Source organism: Anopheles ziemanni, chromosome 2 (genome assembly GCF_943734765.1).
Source record: "Anopheles ziemanni chromosome 2, idAnoZiCoDA_A2_x.2, whole genome shotgun sequence".
NCBI classification, from domain to species: domain Eukaryota; kingdom Metazoa; phylum Arthropoda; class Insecta; order Diptera; family Culicidae; genus Anopheles; species Anopheles ziemanni.
This window is the reverse complement of record NC_080705.1, coordinates 27149177-27167935: the sequence shown is the minus strand read 5'-3', so window position 1 is coordinate 27167935 and position 18759 is coordinate 27149177. Positions and strand designations below refer to the sequence as shown.

The following is an 18759-nucleotide window of genomic DNA, read 5'->3' as shown; positions in this document are numbered from 1 at the left end:
GATATGGTTTCTTTAGAATTTATTATCCGAGGATAGCAGATAAGAAATTAGAGATGCTTCCACACTGACTCGAAGAATAGTTAACATAATCGACCATCAAGATCATATCTATGGAATGGTCTGAATATTCAAATTATCACCAAGACAGAAAGAAAATTGTTCACCGTTCGTCGTGCACGATCATTACCGTGAGCAATGTGTGCATTTAATTTGTCATTCAAATGACTTTTGCAGAATAAGCAAATCTCCCATTTCTAACATTTTGTTTGTTTTTTCTTCGTTTTCCTTCTATTTAATCCACAGTCACAATGAATTTCACCATATCCACCCGGGTGGTTCGGCTAGCTTTGCTGGTGCTGCTGGCCGGAGTCATCCAAGTTCGAGCAAGAAAGTGCCCCCAGGAATGTCAGTGTGACCTCGACACAAAGGGACGATACCGGACCGTCTGCAACCGAGGTAAATGAATCGAATAAACACTTGCTAGTACCAAGAATAGCTTCCATAAAGCCATAGCCGTTTGATGTTGCTATGAAAGTGAGGCAGAGGATTGCAATCAGACCACCCTAATGAATAGGTCAAGTAACCCCCGGGTCATATATGGCTGTCAAGTGTTGATTTGCATAATAACGAAACAGTGCTCGAATCAACCGATCCGGAACCGGAATGGAACAATAGGCTTAGGGGTCTTTCAATCGACTGGAGTTTTCATTATCGGCTGATAACTTTTTGAATAAGCCTATTTTCTTAATTGATTATTTCAACAGCTTTTCAGTGTTTGAATGCATCTGATCAGTATATTCGATTGGTAGTCTCTTAGGAAAGGTTTCATTTAGTTCATTGTCCCTTGATACGAACACCCGCCATCTTTCATGCTTTGTTTCAATTCATCTGATTCGATAATAGTAAACTTTGATGTTAAATTAATTTAATCGTGCTTCAGCTCATCTAAGCTTCTTTTCGTTTTATGTCAATCCCTTCCCCCTAGTCGAGTGGATCGCACCACCGCTCGAAAAGTTCGAGCAGGACGTGGAGGTCCTAGTGATTGTCAACACCCGCCATCCGCTCAACGTCGGCCCGGCGTTCCAGTTTTTCAAAAAGCTCGAGATCCTACGGATCACCGATGCGAACGTGCCCTCGGTCGGCGATCGGTCGTTCTGGGGTCTGGTGCGCCTGAAGACGATGGATCTGTCGCGCAACAACATCACCCAGCTGACGACGGAAAACTTCCGCGGACAGGACAATCTCCTGGAGCTGGATCTGTCCCGCAATCGGCTCGACAATATAGCGAGTGGTACATTCGCCCACCTAAAGGTAAGTCGAGCTAAAAAAGCAGAGGGTGGTTTGAAATGACTTTGTGTATTTCCATTTTCCCCCAGGAACTGAAAACACTTCACATGATAGACAACTCCATCAACGAGCTCAACACGCGGCTGTTCCATCATCTGGCCAAGTTGAAATATCTTGACCTTAGCTTTAACTCCATCGAGGACCTACCGCCGGAAGTATTCAAAGATGTGCAGGTAATATGTCAATCATCGTGTTATTATATGAGTAATAAACTGACGGTCTTTTTTGTTACATCAAACCTTACACTTAGGACTTAAAAACGCTCAAGGTGCGCGGTTGTCGCTTGTCGAACGTGAATCCTCAAATCTACAACATACTCTCTCACCTGACAGAGCTCGATCTCGGAAGGAACCAGGTTAGTACAGCGTCGTAAAACTAATGCGTGATACTCCAGTAAAATAATTTAGTTGAGAACGAAACGCTCTCTAAGACTTTGGAGCAACTTTTTCATTTCCCGTATTTCTTTCAAATCTATTATATTTGTGTAGACTTTAACGAATACATTTTGAGTGAAGAAAATCCATCACGATGAAAATCTTCGAATGTTAATAAGACATTCCGCCGAATGGAATAAATTCCCAGCTCATCCAACTGTCCCTTCGAATAACGCGCCCCAAAATAATTATTATCATGCTTTCACTCCTTCTCACGCTTTCCCCCGGGGGCCATCCAGTTCAAATTCTTGGATCGTGACGAGTTTAAGGATCTGCACCATCTGCGCACGCTACGGCTCGATGGCAACCAACTTTCGGTGATCGTCGATGAATTATTCAAAAACCAGAAAGGGTTGAACTATCTCGGTAAGTTGGGCCCTCCCACCGGGGCAAACGGTGAGGGAGTTTTGCGAAACTCCAATCCGTAGAATCTTACATCGAAATTTCCCGTTTCGAACGGAAACTCCACGGCAAGCACAAGGGTGCCGGCTGCCAGCGGTCTCAGGGTCCACCTTCACTATGGATCGCTTTGACATCAACCAGCCGCACGCAATTACGCATTGGCAATGAGATAATGTTGTGTCTTTTCCTTTTGCTATTCACACCGGGCAGACATCTCCCGGAACCGGCTGGCGAAAATTGCGGACCGTGCGTTCGAGAGCCTGACCAACCTGACGTATCTCGACGTCGCGTACAACAAGCTGTCCCACATCGAGCCGGCCTGTTTGCGACCGCTTCGGAACCTTCAAACGCTCAACATCAGCGGAAACGTGCAGCTGGATCTGAGCGAAATGGACGACACGATACAGGTGAGTTTGATTTCGTAGGGCACATAAATAATAAATCAATGCAAATTACAGGATGAAATCGTGTCCTACTTTGAACTTGATTCAACTGCGACACTTGGCTACACAACGAAGTAAAACTGTTAAAATCTAAAATCGAAAACGAATATAACAACAATTCATTTTGGACAAATGCTTTTAGCCCAGTATTTTCCCACGCCAAAACCACTCTCCTAAATCATTGTCCAGTGCTCTACAATTTTTCATCAATTTCCTCGTTCCCTTTCCTATGTCAGGTCATAAAGAACATTTCCGCGCTGATGGTGGCCGATATGGGAACGCTTCCGCTGAGTCTGTTCATGCCATTCCGCCGGCTGGGAGCACTCAACCTGTCCGGCAACCACATCGATAACATCACACTACAAATCATCGAACCGTTGGCCCACTTGGAGGTACGTATGGGTATAATTTAGACTAATCCTGCAAGCAAGGTACTAACAATGAAAAATTTTCTAACTAACTAAAATAAGTTCGAATTTCATTTGTTTGTTGTTTTGAACGATGGGATATTGGATAAAATATTCCTACATGTAATATTAGCAGCATCTCTTTTCAATGAGTATAATCGAGCTACTGGTTTGTTTAGCTGACGAAAAACCCTACCGAGTATAAACTGATTTTAACGTTTTTTCTATGAGTGTTTTGTTATCCTAACCGACTACAAATCATTTAAAAAGGCAATTTACACTTTCAAAATTATCCCTGCTTTCTTCTTGATGGGTTCTCTCATCGCATCTTCTTGAATAAAGATTCCCTATTTTTTCGAACCATAAAAGACTCAAGATCGAATCGAATGCAGGACGTGATGGAAAATGCTCCATTCATACTTTCCCAACCATTCCTAATCCACATGTTCCCTATCATCATAATCAATACCACCGCGCTCGTTAGAGGATGGGTTCCGGCTTCGTTTCTCCTCACCCGGGTTCTTTACCCGGGATGTACGTGTTCCCCGAAACGGAACTGCAGTATGCACCAATAGATATTACTTCCTGTTAAGAAAAAAGCACTTCGTGTAAATGGACCGGCAGTGAAGAGCCAATGGAAATCTTTCTCGGTACATCATTTGTATCCCGGGAAATCCTTTCACGCTGCTCACTATGGATCGGATGTTGGATCGGAAGCAAAAAGCTTCCGTTCACGTTTCTTGTCGGATTGCATTTCACTACCGCAGAAATCCAAATCAAACATGGGTTTTTTCTTACTTTCATCGTCCTGTTCATTTCATTCCCTCACTCTCTCTCTCTCAATCACCTTACCTATTGTGTTGTGGATGTGATTTACTGTTACGGTATTGGATTTGTGTTCGCCACTCCTTTTGGCGTGCCGAGCCTCCACGAAATGGAACCGAAAACCTCTGCGAATAGCACACCGTACCAATCAGGTGGTATGTTTGTTGTTTGCCTTAAAGTGGAAAATGAAAAACTGCATCGTACGTACACCATTACGGCAACAAACGGACGAACTGCTAATACCCAGAGCATACCGGTACATAAAGAACCTGTCGAGATCGGTTGGAAAAACAAAATACGCTCACGCTTTGAAATGGAATATTTGATTTATGCCATCTGGTGGGGATGGCGCTTCCACCTGTGCTTTTTTCGAAAATGAAAAAAGAAAATCATGCGCCAAACGTTGCAATATTCTACTGGCATCCTACAGTTGCTTGCTTTATGCCGAGTGCATTATGTTTGCAGCATGTGCTCTGTAACACTCACCCACCCACTACCCTACCCCCGCCCCTATATATTATCCCTCATCCTTTTGTGGGAAGCTGAAGATCAAAGTCAAGAAATATGTGTATCACGCATTGTCGAAGTTCGCTAGCAAAATGCTGTGCATAATAATTTCTTTTGAAAAATCAATCGATGCATTCCAGCTGTCTTCCTACACAAGTTGTTCGCACTTGCAAGCAAATCGATTCTTTCATCTTCAAAGCTCAACGACACGTTGGCTTGCGTGTTTGAAATGTCCTTACCCTTTCAATCGTTTGACTTTTCTCTCACTACTGTCAAACGTCCCACGTTTCTACATTCAATTCAAGTGGACAGTTGATGTCCTTCTTTTCATTTTCTTCAATTACATCAAAGCAATTCGATCGCACAGAGTGGAGCATGAGTTGAATTCCAGTTCAAGTTGAATTCCAACTCGAAGAATGTTACTTTATTTTTCTAGTACTTACCAAACGCTACGAATAGTCAGTAATTTTTCTTGTGCGCGCTTTTTTTTTTCTAAATCATCAAACCGTTTATGTTTCTTTCTTATGGCAGTTCTTGGATCTGTCACGGAATCAATTGAACGGCATCCCGGAGCGGTACGCGACGCAGCTTTCACGAATTGCTGATGTCAAGCTGGAAAATAATCCTCTCATCTGCGACTGGTGCCATATGGGACCGCTCATCATGCAGGCGAAAAAGGTAGGTTGTTTTTCCGTTCGACCTTTTCACTTTTCCACCCCCATGATCAATAGCGTATTTCTAACGAACCAATCGATTACATTTTCCACCTTCGAACCACTACTCAGCTCGCGGAAGGGCTCCCCTGGCAGGAGGTTCCCCGATGCTTTCTACCCGAGCGATTGCGCGAGGTACGCATCGATGGGCTCGACCAAGACGGTGTCGAGGACTGCATGGAGGTGATAGTGGACGAGGACCACGATGCGGCCAGTACGTCGCACAATTTCCTCGAGCAAGGTAAGTCTTCCGTAACAAGTATCCCAGCTGAGATAATAATACTCCAGTTCGTTTTTTCTTTATTTGTAACAATACTTCTAAAACAACTTTTAACCTGTCCATTTTTCTTATCCTTACAGCCGGCAGTGTTAGCATATTGGCATTTTGTGGGTTAATTCTTTTCATCCTGCTCGCCATCATTGTCGTTTCCACCGCTTTGTGTTTTTCGAGGCATCGAGCGAGATATTATACACACGAGGATAAACGAGGTAAGCTTAAACTCATGTTTCATGTCATAAACGTAGGAGCATTTCAATAACTATATTTGTGTCTCGCATGTTTCGAGAATTGGTTCTCAATTTCATCATAACTGCATTCCGATCTACTTCACGTTGCTCTACTCATTTTTTTTTCTCGCAACATAATTTTAGAGAAAAGCAATGTGATACAATACCAAAAGCCACTAATTCTTATTATTTAAAGTATTCTGGCAATGAAGATGAGCAGCATCTTACGATTTATATACTGCTATTATGAATCACTCAGTCAAAATTAATCAATAGGAAAAATCGTTTAATTCGTGGATGTCCAACTTTAGGTGTGACATACTGTTCCACGTTCAATTTCGAGATTGCGCCAGAAAGTAGGCAACACACATTGCATCATTTACGTTGCATAAGGAAATTTTCATCAAGAACCAAATTAGGACATAATTCAACCCACGGGACATCAGATACTAGTTTTTATACGCAAAATATCTCATCCTCCATCTGTCCTTCCACGTTATCCCTCCCTCTCGTAGACGCGATCCTCGAGAAGAACACCGAAACGCCAACCATAACGACGGGCAGCGAGATCAACTTCAAGTTCCCGTACAACGAGCGCGTCTGCACGATCGACGAGATGTGCATTCCGGCGCCCCCGCCACCCCCGGGCAAGCTGGCCCCCGCCAGCATCGAGCGATTCGATTAACGAACGGACTCGGTGGCCCGAATCAGTGCGGATGGATTGCTTCCCGCACTGGGGCCGCCCTCGGATACCGTGGCGCTGGTCGAGCTGAACGGATGCTCCGGCTCCACCGCCTCCCTGTGCCCCTCGGTCCTAAACACCACCAGCAGCACCCTCAACGACGGTAGTTCATCCGGCGGTGGTGGTGGTGGTGGTGGTGCAACCACCATTAGTAGCATATCGCAAAACACCAGCCTCCTGCCGCGACGTAGCAGCACCAGCTCGGACGCGACGTCCGGGGCACCCCCGCCACGGCAACCCTTCACCCCGAAGAGTATCCTGCGGAAGAAAACCTAAAGGAGACCCCTAAAGGGCACCGCTTCCTCCCCGATGTAAATAGTCCCCCTTTACTCTAGCCGTATGGGTCGTATTTTATTCTCTAAGGCGTACGGCGTCGCTCCAAGGTGTGCCCGGTGTGTTCACTACTTCTTGCGGGTCAGTGGTCGGCTGTAAAAGAGCGCAAAGAAACCCGCAAGATAAACCGGAGTGATAAAGTAAGGCAGCGCACGTGAGCTCCACGAGAGTGTTGTTAGTTATTAATTATAATCACGCGGGGCTTTTCCGAGTGGCACTGGAAAGGCAAATGAGTTTAAGGTTACGGTACTTGACAACGTTATCCTGTGGCTGACGTACCGGGGAGGGAGGGGGGACAGGCTAGCGCGCAACAGCCATGACAGGCAGGTTTATTGTGTGAAACCGATTTGTATATACAACATCTCCTGCTCCTTGTTCTCCTCCAACTCCCACGTACTAGTCCTAGTTCCTCGACATCCAAACCACCGGAGGACCTGCTTCCTTCCGCTCCTTTAAACCCATGCTCGCAGTGTGTCAAAATCCTTTGTCCGGGGTCAAAGGCACCTTTTAGGTTAATCTGGCCTGATGAATTCCCTGCCTGCGCCGGGAAGGTGGAAAATCCCGAAATCATCGTACCGTTGTTGAGAGCTGAGTTGTTGCGGCGTGCCACAGTATAGTAACTTCGGTGTGTGTGTGTGTGTGTGTGTGTGTGTGTGTGTGTGTGTGTGGGTGTGTTTGTGTGAGATTAATGATGTGGCTCCTGTGATCCATGGAGAGTTTCCCCTGACGGTGCATCGTAAAACCGTAGCGCACCGGGTTTTTACTGTCAAGAGATCAACAGATGCTCACGGTGTTGTACGGTTATAAACCGGCCCGACGACAAGGCTCGACGTTGTCATGAGGACACTGATGATGACGATGATGATGTTGGCTGCTGGATTTTACAACCGACCCGGTCAGGTTCGCGGCCTTTGACGTGGAGGTCTTTGCTGTGGATCGCGAGGCGTGACTAGACCGCTGCTCGTGCGTGCAGATTAGCTTCGAAAAAGCAACGATTTTAAACAATTTTTCATGTGCAACCCCGTGGTGAGCATAACATTGTTGAAAGTATGGTTTTTGTTTTATTTAATTTGTTTATCCTATTCAGAGCGCTTGCTTTGACTAGAATATAACCACCCTTAGATCAACATGGCTTTTTACAAACATGTTCGCATCGCATTTTTAGAATGTAAATGGATCGGTACATCAAAAAATACGGTAACTAATGGTGGGGAAACGTGAAATGGGAAAAAGACACCTCAACTAGGCAAAACGCTTGCAAATCCCAGTGTAAGGCCGAATATTATATTTGAGGTACAGCACCGCAAACCGAAGCTATCAAAATCGTTTACCATGACAACATGCCACAGTGTATAAAATATATCGAGGTATGCGTAAAAACATTCGACCCGCGGTGTGTCACCATAAACCGGCGCATCAGGGATACAGCTTAAAAAAGACCATTGGTGGCATCGTTTCCAGGACCGTAACCACAAATCCAAACCAAAACAACCCGTCTTGTTACAGTTTGGCGATTCACTGCAATTCACTTTTTGTTCCACTCGTCAGAACGCTGGGACCATTTTGGCTATTATAGAAACACTGTCATCGGAATATTGCGTTTAGGTTCCGTACATGTTTCGCCTTTGATACCTCATCGATGCTACACACAAAAAAAGTATCCCCAGTACGGCTCGCACCTTAATGGAAGCCCCCGCATTCGGTCGGTAAAAATATTCCAAGTGTTGAATAAATCAGTCGCCGTTCGGGCGGCTAACTATAATGTTACCGCGAATGTATCGCAACGCAACGAACCATTGATCCAACACGAAGGACATTTGGGCACAATTTTTCATCGAGCTTGCCACACGCATCCCCGGAACCACACACACACACACCAACACTGTGATCGCCGTGGCCAGTGTGGTATGGTTTCCCTCTTTTACTACCATTACCGGTAGGTATCGTCTGATTTATGAACGTTATTTGTAACGGTTACACGACCGCTAGCATGCACAACAGCACATTTACTTCGTTAACTTGTCATAATCCTAACTTGCAAATGTGTTTCGATTAGGGTGATTGTGGTGAGCTTTTTTCGTTCGTGTCTTTTTTGTTCTGGTAAATGATGTATGGTACCATTCGCGGGCGGTTGTTTTTCATTTTCTAGTTTTGGTGGTATTTTATTTCTGGCTTGCCTGAAATAGCTCGGTTGGAAATATCCTGTTCAAACCACCCCGCACGACGTCCCTAGATCGATAAGCGCAAAACGTAACACCAACCAATATTTATTGCGATCATTTTTGTCTCACTAGATAACAACACCAGTCCGTAAACCGACGCGGAAGTCCCAAAAAACCCTTCCCGGTGGAAAGGAACCTCTTTTTTTGTGAGGGGGGTAAAATTTAATACCACTGACAATGTATCTTAACCCCATCCGGCCACGCCACAACGGCCGAACCACATTTCGCAAAATGGCCAACCCACCCAGCCGGGCGAACCTAGCGAACGCAATAACCATCTCATAAGGCGCTATTCCCATAAAGCAACATTAGTGTCATCATTGCTGTAAATGAGAGCATCGGCAAGGTTTCGTTTTGGTCTGCTGCTGGAGGAGTGGAATCAGTGGCACTTCTGATGCCCTCGTGGCTCACGGTTCGTTGAGATGAAATTGAAAGGAACCAATCGCTGTTAAAGATGGCTGGCTGCCTTAAGACTTGCACTAGAAAACATCTGTAGGAGTTTTCCCAAGCATTGTATTTTTGTTTGCGAGTATAACATTTGAACAACTTGATAACAGTTTTGAATATTTCATTTTCTACAATGTTTATCTGACTAGCTTATTTATCAGGCTATGGAGGCAGCACTCTGCATTTTCTATTGGCGAAAGCTCTCTAGGAGGTGAAATATAAAATTTTAGTAAACATAATAACAATCATTCTTCTTTTTTTCATGTCCAGTTCTGTAGAAAATAAAAAAAAATTAGATACTGTCCAATTTCAAATCAATCTTAGCTAGCTTGAAAATTATACTTGCCTAAAAAATTTCTACAAAATGTGTCTTGCTGTTTCTACGTAGAGCGCAACGTAGTGACCTCTGGATTGTGCATCTGGGACTTAGTAGGAATTGCTCTGTATATTACACTAAAAGGCATCGTTTGAAGCTCGCGAACACCCATTTAACGTTTTCGCTCATCTGCGAAGAGAGAAAATTGCGGCTTGCTAGCCCGCACTCAAAGGATGGGTGCAGACAGTCACATCGGTTTGAGCAAAAACGTTAAATGGGTGTTCGCGAGCTTCAAACGATCCCTTTAAGTGTACGTAAAATCACAGTAAGATGGAGTGTACTATCATTTCCTATTTTTTCGTTTTATGAGTTGCGGTATTTAATTAAACATATTAATATGCGTTTGTGTTTTTGCATGTTTCCAACTATTTGAAAACCCGTCTGGCGGTATTCGAGAAGCCAATGTAAAGGAAATTTGCCATTACTTTTGTTTGTGTTGTGCTTTGTTTTGCTTTGGTTTTCTGTCCAAATTGTAAGTATATCGCACTACGACCTTCTTCCATACGGAAATTGTCTTGAAAACATACATAAAATCATTCTTTCAACAGAAAGCTTCCATCTTGAGCACCTTGATTTGATCAACCGATGTACAGCCTTGGATCTTAAATTACATTCAATTACTCTCCGGTATCGTTGGTTGTTCGAAATTCAGCCATGAACAATGATGCGTCGCTTGAGTAACTTTGCCTCTCGTTTATCTTTCCCCAAAACATGCCGGGTGCGAACATGCCGTTGACACCCGATAGCTTCCCGACGAGCCCTGGTCTGAAAATGATCGTGACGTTTTCCTTTGAAATCGGTGGATCGTTTGTTTTTTTGTTTTTTTTGCAAACGGGCAAAACCTTGTTAAAACTTTCCCCACCGGAGGGAAAACTTAATGGAATGACTTCAGCCGGAACACGTACCACGTTTGTGTTTGGCGTGGCAATCGAAAGGGAACAGTTCGGTATTGCGCCTCCCACGAGCTTTTCCGTCTGCGACTCATGTTCTGACGCGCGACGCCTTTCTGACGGCATCCATCAACACACACACACTGTCGAAGCCTTTGAATTACTGGTTCTCAGCATTCTACTCCTTTTTTTTTTATTTCTGTCCCACAGACGATTTGTTGCCGTAGCTAATGAATTCCCTGGCGCAGGGAAGCTTTTGGTGGAGGAATTAAATTTATCAAAATATTAATTCACTCACTCGCACACCACCACACTCTCACCTCCCGGGCCACTCCCGTGGAAAATGGACGCGTAATTTTACGTAAAGCGCACATCAGCGCTGTATAATTCCATGGTTTTTTCTTTTCTCCTCCCCCACGAGCTCCCGCACACATTCTTCACGCGCGATATCGCAATGAACTGACGCTGAAAGTCGACGAATAATTAATTATCATGATAAATTTCTTCACTTCTTCGCGAATCCCGGCCCAAACCCCGTGGTAAACATATCCCTTCTAAACTCCCCGGTTCTCTGGTCCGTCGCGGGGAGGGCGGGATGCGGAAATGATGGTTCACGACGTGTAAACGAGGGAGTAAATTAATGATAAACATAACCAGTTTGGCACGCGCTCCAAACCGATCCTGCACCCACCTCGTCCATGCTAGTGGGCTGGGAGAGTGGTGGAGAGTGGAAGGAGGCTTCTCCGTAACTCCGTAAATGTTCCCAATGGCTTTCCCTAACGAAGCCACTAACCAAAGGATGGGGCCAGGATTTGGCGAGCGGGGTGACTCGGCGAGATGCGTCCGAATTCCTTCGGAGAAGAAAATGTGCGATGTATACGACATTTGCCGGTAGGAGCTTCCTTCGGAGCCTTCGTGTTGGCAGACTGGCGATGTTTTGATAAACTTTCCGCAACCAGAAATTCCACCACAGCCAACCAATGGGGAAGGGGCCCCATCGGGAGCTGAGGGGGTGTTGCTTTCCGTGAACGAGCGAGTTTTTAGCGGAATTAAAGGATATTTTCGGAAGAGACGATGCCGGTGGGCCCGCCGGTTGGAATTTGAGGTATTGAAAGGAAAAGCGGCGAAAAAATGAAACGCGCGCTGTTCGAATTTGCCAAGCGACTGTTTCATCGGGGTTAATCAAAAATCATCCACCTCCCACCCACCCTCGGGTTGTGTGAGCTTTCTTTTTTTCCCTCCCGGATAGACTCCACCGCGCGAAGGAGGTGTAAGTAAACAGGCGGTTCGATGCGAGGGGCTCTTTCCCTTTTTTTTCTTTTTGTTTGCACTGACGTCGTTTCATTTGCTTCATTTTCCTGGTAGAACACAATTTTAACGAAATGAATGAAAATCCTCCATCCCGCCCCAAATCCCGCGACTGTTCGGTGAGCTTGTCCCCCTCAGAAATCCCCTACCCCCCACTCGATTGCTCGGTTTACCAATTGAGGATTGGGAAGTTTTATCATCCGCAGAACAGACGAGTTTGGCGAGCGCAGAATTTTCCTCCCTTTTTTCCCCCTGCCGTCGGTCCCCGCTTCGGAGCCACAGGAAACGTTTAGATAGGCAAGTGGGCAAATTGGGATGAAAAAGAGGAAAACCCCCTGGCCAAGGTTCGCCGGCGGAAACGGTGGAGCTAATGGAAATTTTTCAATGAAAAGCAAACAAACAAACAAACGAACGGCGCTGGAAAAGTGGATTGAAAACGTGTTAATGTGAATAACAAAAAGAGAGAACAAAAAAAAACGGAGAAAATAACAAAAGAAATCAAAAGAAGAAAAAAAAATGGAACGGAACCCCTTTTTTCTAGGGGGTGAAAGGAATTAAAGCGTTGCTAAATCGGCCCCGCCAGCAGTTATGAGAAGAAAAAAAACCCCCCACACACACACACACAGGACGAGTGCCGATAAGGATAAGCGATCAGTTAAGCGGGAAGGTAGAAAAGGGGAAGAAAAACATAAACAAACGAGAAACGGTAGAAGGCGAGCAGCAAATCTTCATATAAACCAGTTAATAAGTAGATAAGTCTAAGTGACGAGCAAAGATTTAAAACGCGTTGTGTGTAACCTTTGAGATATGTATAAAAATGCGTGTGTTAGACCGGTGCTGCCGAGAAAAGTCCTTAATCCTCTTTGCCTCCTCCCAATCCTCGCTGCGCATCCTCGTTGCGATAAAAAGAAACGCAAGGTTATATAAATTAAAACTGTGAAGAAGTAAGAAACTCCGAAAACTCCAAACAAACACTCTCCGATTGGTTGCATAGGACAGGAAGGAAAAAAAGAAACGATTAGGGAAATTAGGCTATAAGCGTGTTCCTGTAACGAGGGAACGGAATTCGAAATTGTGACACTGTGAAAACACACACACACACGACTACAGGGGTACGTTTTACTTTTACTAGACCGCGTGACACAAGCCAGTTACACACACAAACATCCGTTCATTCGAAACCCGTTAGATTAAGCACGTGGAACCCGGTCACATTTTGGGGACCCTTTTTTTTGTATCCTCCCGGACCCCTATTTTAAATTAACGAGTACCAACCGGTACCGAATGAAAACGCAAGAAACAAAAGCAAGTGGCAAATGAAACGGTTTCGGAAGTTAAAAACCCACGCTCGATCGGGCTGTTCGCTTGGCGCGTGCGTTTCACCGAAAGATTTGCAAATAAACCAACCAGCAACATTAACTTTATTTTCCGAGGATCCACATAGGAAAAAGTGGTATTGTTGTTGAATCCCGTTCAATTACACCCGAGGCGCCCGGGGTTTATCCTGCTCGGAAAATCCTCCCCACGGTTGCCGGTGAAATGCAATTTGCAGTAAAAGTGCGCTCGTGTAATGGAAAAGCGATTCAAAGTGGAGCGACTTTTTAGGAGGAAAAAAAACTTTCATTTCGATTGTCGATGGCCGAAACAATCCCTTTGAACTGGGTGTGTTGGTAAAGTGTATGACGTGAAGGGTAAATTGTCGTGCGAATGAAATTATTTTATTAGAATAAGGTTTATTTGTGAGTAAAGTAACGTTTATTTTAAACCAAACTAGAAACCCGAGAATGTCCTAACGAAATGGGTGGTGAATGTGAAAGGAATGGAAAGGGGGAAAAAACCTACAATAATAACACAACCACCTTGTACGATGGTATTTGTATAAAACAAATTATTCCAGTTGTGTTATACTTTAGTGCATTCGAAATTAGATTAATTTTGCATACAAGGTAAGTATGAAACCCCCGTTTTGGAACATTCAATAACTGGCGCAGTTAGAATTCATGTTTTGTCAGAAAATTATCTACTTTCTGTTGTTGTATTCTGAGACGACTCAATACATTTCCGCACCTTAATCGGTGAAAAAATTGGAGACCCTTCAGAACTTTCCACTGCCTTAAATGTTTCTGTACCAAAGACTCCAAAATTCAATTTTCTTGTTAGTTAGCTTTTAAATTTTTTCTCAACTTTGTTCTCACAAATTGACGAAAGGGTTCGAGAATATTCATTTAATTTAGATATTCTTGTTCTATGTAAATAACTGAGTATTATTTAACCTTAAAGTATTTTGCCTACTTCCTCATAAAGTATGTTTTTAAATCAATTTTAATCGAAGGTAAGTGTTAAACATATTTTCAACAACGTTTGCAAACTAGGGAATGTACAGTAAATCTATTTTAACCTTGGTTCTCCTTTCTGATTTTTCTTCTATAATAAAAATAATATTCAACTCGACAAGAATTCCCGCACCTCATCAAAAGGCAGGGCGCATGGAAAATCGCTCTAATGAAACACTTATTGGCCTTCCCGATTGCGAACACTGAATCAACAGCCCTCCTCCCGAAAGCCACCGCCGGGGTCACGACGTATCAACAACGCGTGTTGTTGCACCTTGCGCCTCTAGCAGGAGTATCATTGCAATTACGGGACCTGCAACTGCAGTTGCCACCGCTAAGATGGAAACGGACTGAACCATCGAGCCGAAGAAGAGAAAGGGCTCAACGGTCGGCACTTTACGGTAATGAAATAAAACTGGCATCTATTAAACAGCATGACCCCCATTCGAGCCAATGATCCTTGTGGAGCTTTCGCCTTGTGCACGACCAAGAACCGTGTGCGCCCGCGACTCACGACGATGCCAGCTAAAGTGTTTACCATAATTACATTTCAGCGTTTCCCTCAACAAAGGCTTCAAACCATCGTCGTCGTCGTCGTCGTTGTTGTTGTTGCTCCGATGCAAGTGTGCAGCTCGTGGACGAATAGATTGCGTTGTAAGAGACGTTCCCACTTCCGGGTCTGGGAGGTACTATTTTCGCCGAACGGTGCGCCATGTACGCGATGAACCGGAAGGATCAAAAGCGCGATATGAAACGGCGTTGGTCGATCGTTACGAAAAAGTCAAGCATGTGTGTGTGTGTTTAGGAGAAATTGCTTAAGTGGATCAAAAATGGCGGGGAGGGAGGGTGTTTTTTCGCACGCTTTTATGGAAAATTAATTTTCATTATTGAATCATGCTGTTCGCACTATCATTATGTAGCTCTCGGGGATATGTTGAGACGTTTTATTTGAAGAACAAGCTCAAGTAAGTGCTAGTAAAAAACATCTAATTAAAACAGCTTTGTAAATTCAGTTTCAAGACTTATTTCCAGAGTAACATAAGTGAGGATTCATTTAGAGACCAAAAAATGATGCATATCATCGATCCAAATCAAGTAATTGAAATTCGAATGTTTCCCATTGGAATCCGCTTATAGCACGTAGTTACGCAGGGTGGGATTTTTTCTTCAAAAACTATTTAAATCTCAAAAGAATTAGGTTTTACACTTTTGTTCTTTTATTTCCAGCTGCATCTTTGGTTCAAACAGTAGAATTCTAAAAAATGTTACGCTATTTGACTGCCCAGGATCTTACTGATTGAGAAGCTGGTCGTAACGTTCGTCCAAAAATGAGATTGTTTTTTTTTCTACCCTTTTTTTAATTTACTGGGGATACATTTGTGTTCTTTGAGTCAAGGATTTCATTTTTAATCAATATAAGAGTCATTTTTGTGTGCGTACATTTACAATTTTAATACAAGAATGTAATTTTTAATTTTTAAATAAAAATTGTGACAGACTTATCAACTCGGAGCAGTTCTATTTTAGCTGGAAATGAGCTAGAATGAGATTCATGGTCCTAGATAGATAAAAAGATAAAATTGTTTGTTTTTACTCATTCAAACATTTTTAAAACGAACTATTTACATTTGTGTTTCCCAAAATTTTCAAATTTTTTTTTATAATCAATAAATTTACAATCCAAGCATTGAAAATATTTTTCAACCCGCCTGTGCACGTTAAAGATATGCAAAAATTTTCTATGATCTTGCAAGAAAAAACATGTTGCACCATCATTTTTATTTTTAAACAACTAAAAAATGGCATTCTAAAGACATTATTTCTCTTTCATCATCGCGCTGGAAGATGTCAGCTGTCCGCTTGCAGAGAAACCTCATCAGTATGCGGACCGACTCAAGTGGACGACAGTTCATCTGACAAATGTATCGTGCATTTTCTTTTTCTCCCCCGAGCATAACGACCCGCCGCAATTAACACGTTTCCGCGATATACTATTCGTGTCCTGCGGGGAAATGTTGTCAACGGTCCATTCGCATGCGGGGGACCCCTTCATCAAGCGCCGGCATTCCGAATCAGTAGGACACATCGTTTCGACACCTACTTTCTTCTGGAGTGTCTTCTAGAGATTGTGAAAGAAACGGCCACAAAGAACACCGACAGGCCGGAAGAAAGGCGAAGCGTCGCCTTCAACGTTCGCTGAATTTTAACAGGGAAAGGAATCGGAAATGATGCTCCCTTAGCCGTCGGTCGTTGCCACAATCCGGAAAATGTGTTTTTTCCTTGCGTCAAGGATTAACTGGAACTTGATATTAATCCCACGAAAATCAATTTCTGCCCACAGCTGCTCGAGAGATCAAAGGAGCCCAAAGCCGGGCGCCGTTCCCAGCTGCAATGGTCGGAAGCACGTTTCGGGTGCGGGAAATCGTGATCACTCGAGAATGACCATCGGTGCTCGAGAAGGTTAGCTCGGCGTCTTATCGCCGGTTCGATTGCTTCGTGATAAAGATGGGGTTTTTTTCCGGGGGGCGATTGAAGATTGAAACGTTCCGGTCGAAGATCGAACTAGACCTGAGGCCTAGCAATAGGCTATCCAACCATCCAGACGGGGTTCAATCCGAAGTTCGTTGGAAAATGCAGATGCTACCCTACAAAGAAGAGAAGGGCGGCAAAAGGCCACAATGGAAATCATTAACACGAATCAAATGGATGCTCTCTTTTTCCACTTTTCCGCGAAGGCGAATAACTAATGTAATAAAAATAAAGCATCACCACCAACCGACCGATCCAGTTTGAAGAAGCGATTCGCATTCATCAGTTTGCCGCTGGTAGTCGAAACGGAGCTTTTGTAAGGCTTTCCACGAACGTCGTAAAGGGAAATGAATCCTTCCGAGTGATAAGCGGCTCAACGGCAGCTCCAAGGCAGACGGTCAATTATGAAGATAGCATTTTAAAAAGAGCCGTCAACGTGGCCCCTTTTCCAATTAACTAGAAACAATGGCCCTTTCGAAGGTGTTAACAGCGGCTAAGTATCGTTCCTGTGATGGTGGAAAAGTTTAAAAAAATATTGGAAAATTATTCTTCACCGAGCGGGAGAAAGCAGAACCCGTTAGCCTCGGAAGTGGTTGACGATTATGATTATAAATACCCACTTAGACAAAACTTCCTCATCGTAATCCAACCGATAACGGTACATTTTGCAAACCGTTTACAACATCTGTTGCGGAAACTTTGGTGGCGGGGCATCGGATAGCTGAAACATTAGCAGCATTGGAGTCGTTTGCTCCACGAAAAGGTTCCCGTGGTGGTGCGAACGGTGAAAATCCTACTGTAGATTAAAAGGGCAAAGGAAAACGGATAAAAAATATCCTCACACCTTCTCGTTAAGCCAACAAATATCCTGACCAACCTAGAACAAACAAAGCTTTTTCGCAACATCAATCGTTCGGTCCGTCACCGACCACGGGAAGTGATTTCCCGAGACCGGGAAAGGGCCACACATTTTCCACAAGCGACGCAAGCCTACGCCATGGAGTCATGTCGCACGACCTGTGACAAGCGCATGATGAATAGCCATCCGGTTGGGATGACATTGTGAAAAGTGGGCCTTAGACGAGAATAGATTGATTTTTCCTCCCATCGCTCCCCCCTTTTCACAACATAAACCGTGGCCCGTGAATGACGAAGAGTTGTCTGCCGGACAAAACATATCTCCCAACAAAGGTGAAAGGATGCTGCGTTGACATAACATGAGCCAATGCGTTTCCTTTCGCATGGCGTGCGACCGGAAGGTGGATGCAGGGAACAACAGACCAGCCTCAACCTGCTGCTTCGGGGAGTGACGGGAACCGCAATCGGTCTGCCAATGACGAGCTTGAAGGATAATAACTCTAAGTCATCGCCATCGTTCGGCTGTCACGGTAGGGGAATCAATATCCAAATTTCACATCGGCCTATCGTCCTCCTTTCTTTTTTGCCTTGCTCCCTACGCCGGGGCGCAATAAAAACGTGTCCTTTTCAGGTAGCCAAGGTCCGGTTCCATTTGCCTCCACGGTCCGCACTTTCGCTGAGAGCGTTCAATCTTCCACGCACTGGCCCTAAAAGAAAACAATCGAAATAGCCTCCCTGACGGAGGCGGAATGATTTGATAATAGTACCTGTAACCTCCGGGTATGTGGCAGGGTAGTCCTACTGCGTTCGGATATTCGCGACCGACGGACCGACGGCGTTGTCATAACGATCTCATAAATGTCACCCTTGACAACGAAGGCCATTTTTGATTTCGTTGCAGTAATGGTTTTGCACGCAGTAAAGCCGTGAGTGAGACTATTTATTACCTGTAGGAAGGTGAAAGAGGAAGTCCGGGGAATTTGCCGGGAAACCCCCAATGAGGTCCTTTCCATGGACAATAATTTCAGCTAATCCTGCAATAAATGTAAATTTTGAAATTTCCCATAGCATTTCAAACGACACATGCAGCCTACTGCTGTTATTCCGAGGATTAGAGACAGAGTAATAAATCTTAC

At 44.2% G+C, this 18759-nt stretch overlaps 1 protein-coding gene across 1 annotated transcript; it reads left to right on the top strand.

Annotated features, from left to right (window-relative positions):
• The first annotated feature begins 308 nt into the window (after positions 1 to 308).
• Positions 309 to 6270, top strand: LOC131281767 (insulin-like growth factor-binding protein complex acid labile subunit). The gene is made up of 11 exons (XM_058311117.1): positions 309 to 456; positions 986 to 1311; positions 1377 to 1520; positions 1598 to 1702; positions 2021 to 2147; positions 2394 to 2590; positions 2863 to 3018; positions 4897 to 5043; positions 5151 to 5319; positions 5439 to 5567; positions 6101 to 6270. The coding sequence occupies exons 1-11, from the start codon at positions 309 to 311 to the stop codon at positions 6268 to 6270; spliced, it is 1818 nt and encodes a 605-aa protein (XP_058167100.1).
• The last annotated feature ends 12489 nt before the right edge of the window (positions 6271 to 18759 follow it).

What these genes read in the sequence shown, in the direction of transcription:
- LOC131281767 (XM_058311117.1), top strand. Translation starts at nt 309, where the DNA reads ATGAATTTCACCATATCCACCCGGGTGGTTCGGCTAGCTTTGCTGGTG. An exon ending in GAAAGGGTTGAACTATCTCG is followed by an intron (nt 2,148 to 2,393) that starts GTAAGTTGGGCC and finishes CACACCGGGCAG; the next exon opens with ACATCTCCCGGAACCGGCTG. An exon ending in AACCGTTGGCCCACTTGGAG is followed by an intron (nt 3,019 to 4,896) that starts GTACGTATGGGT and finishes TTCTTATGGCAG; the next exon opens with TTCTTGGATCTGTCACGGAA.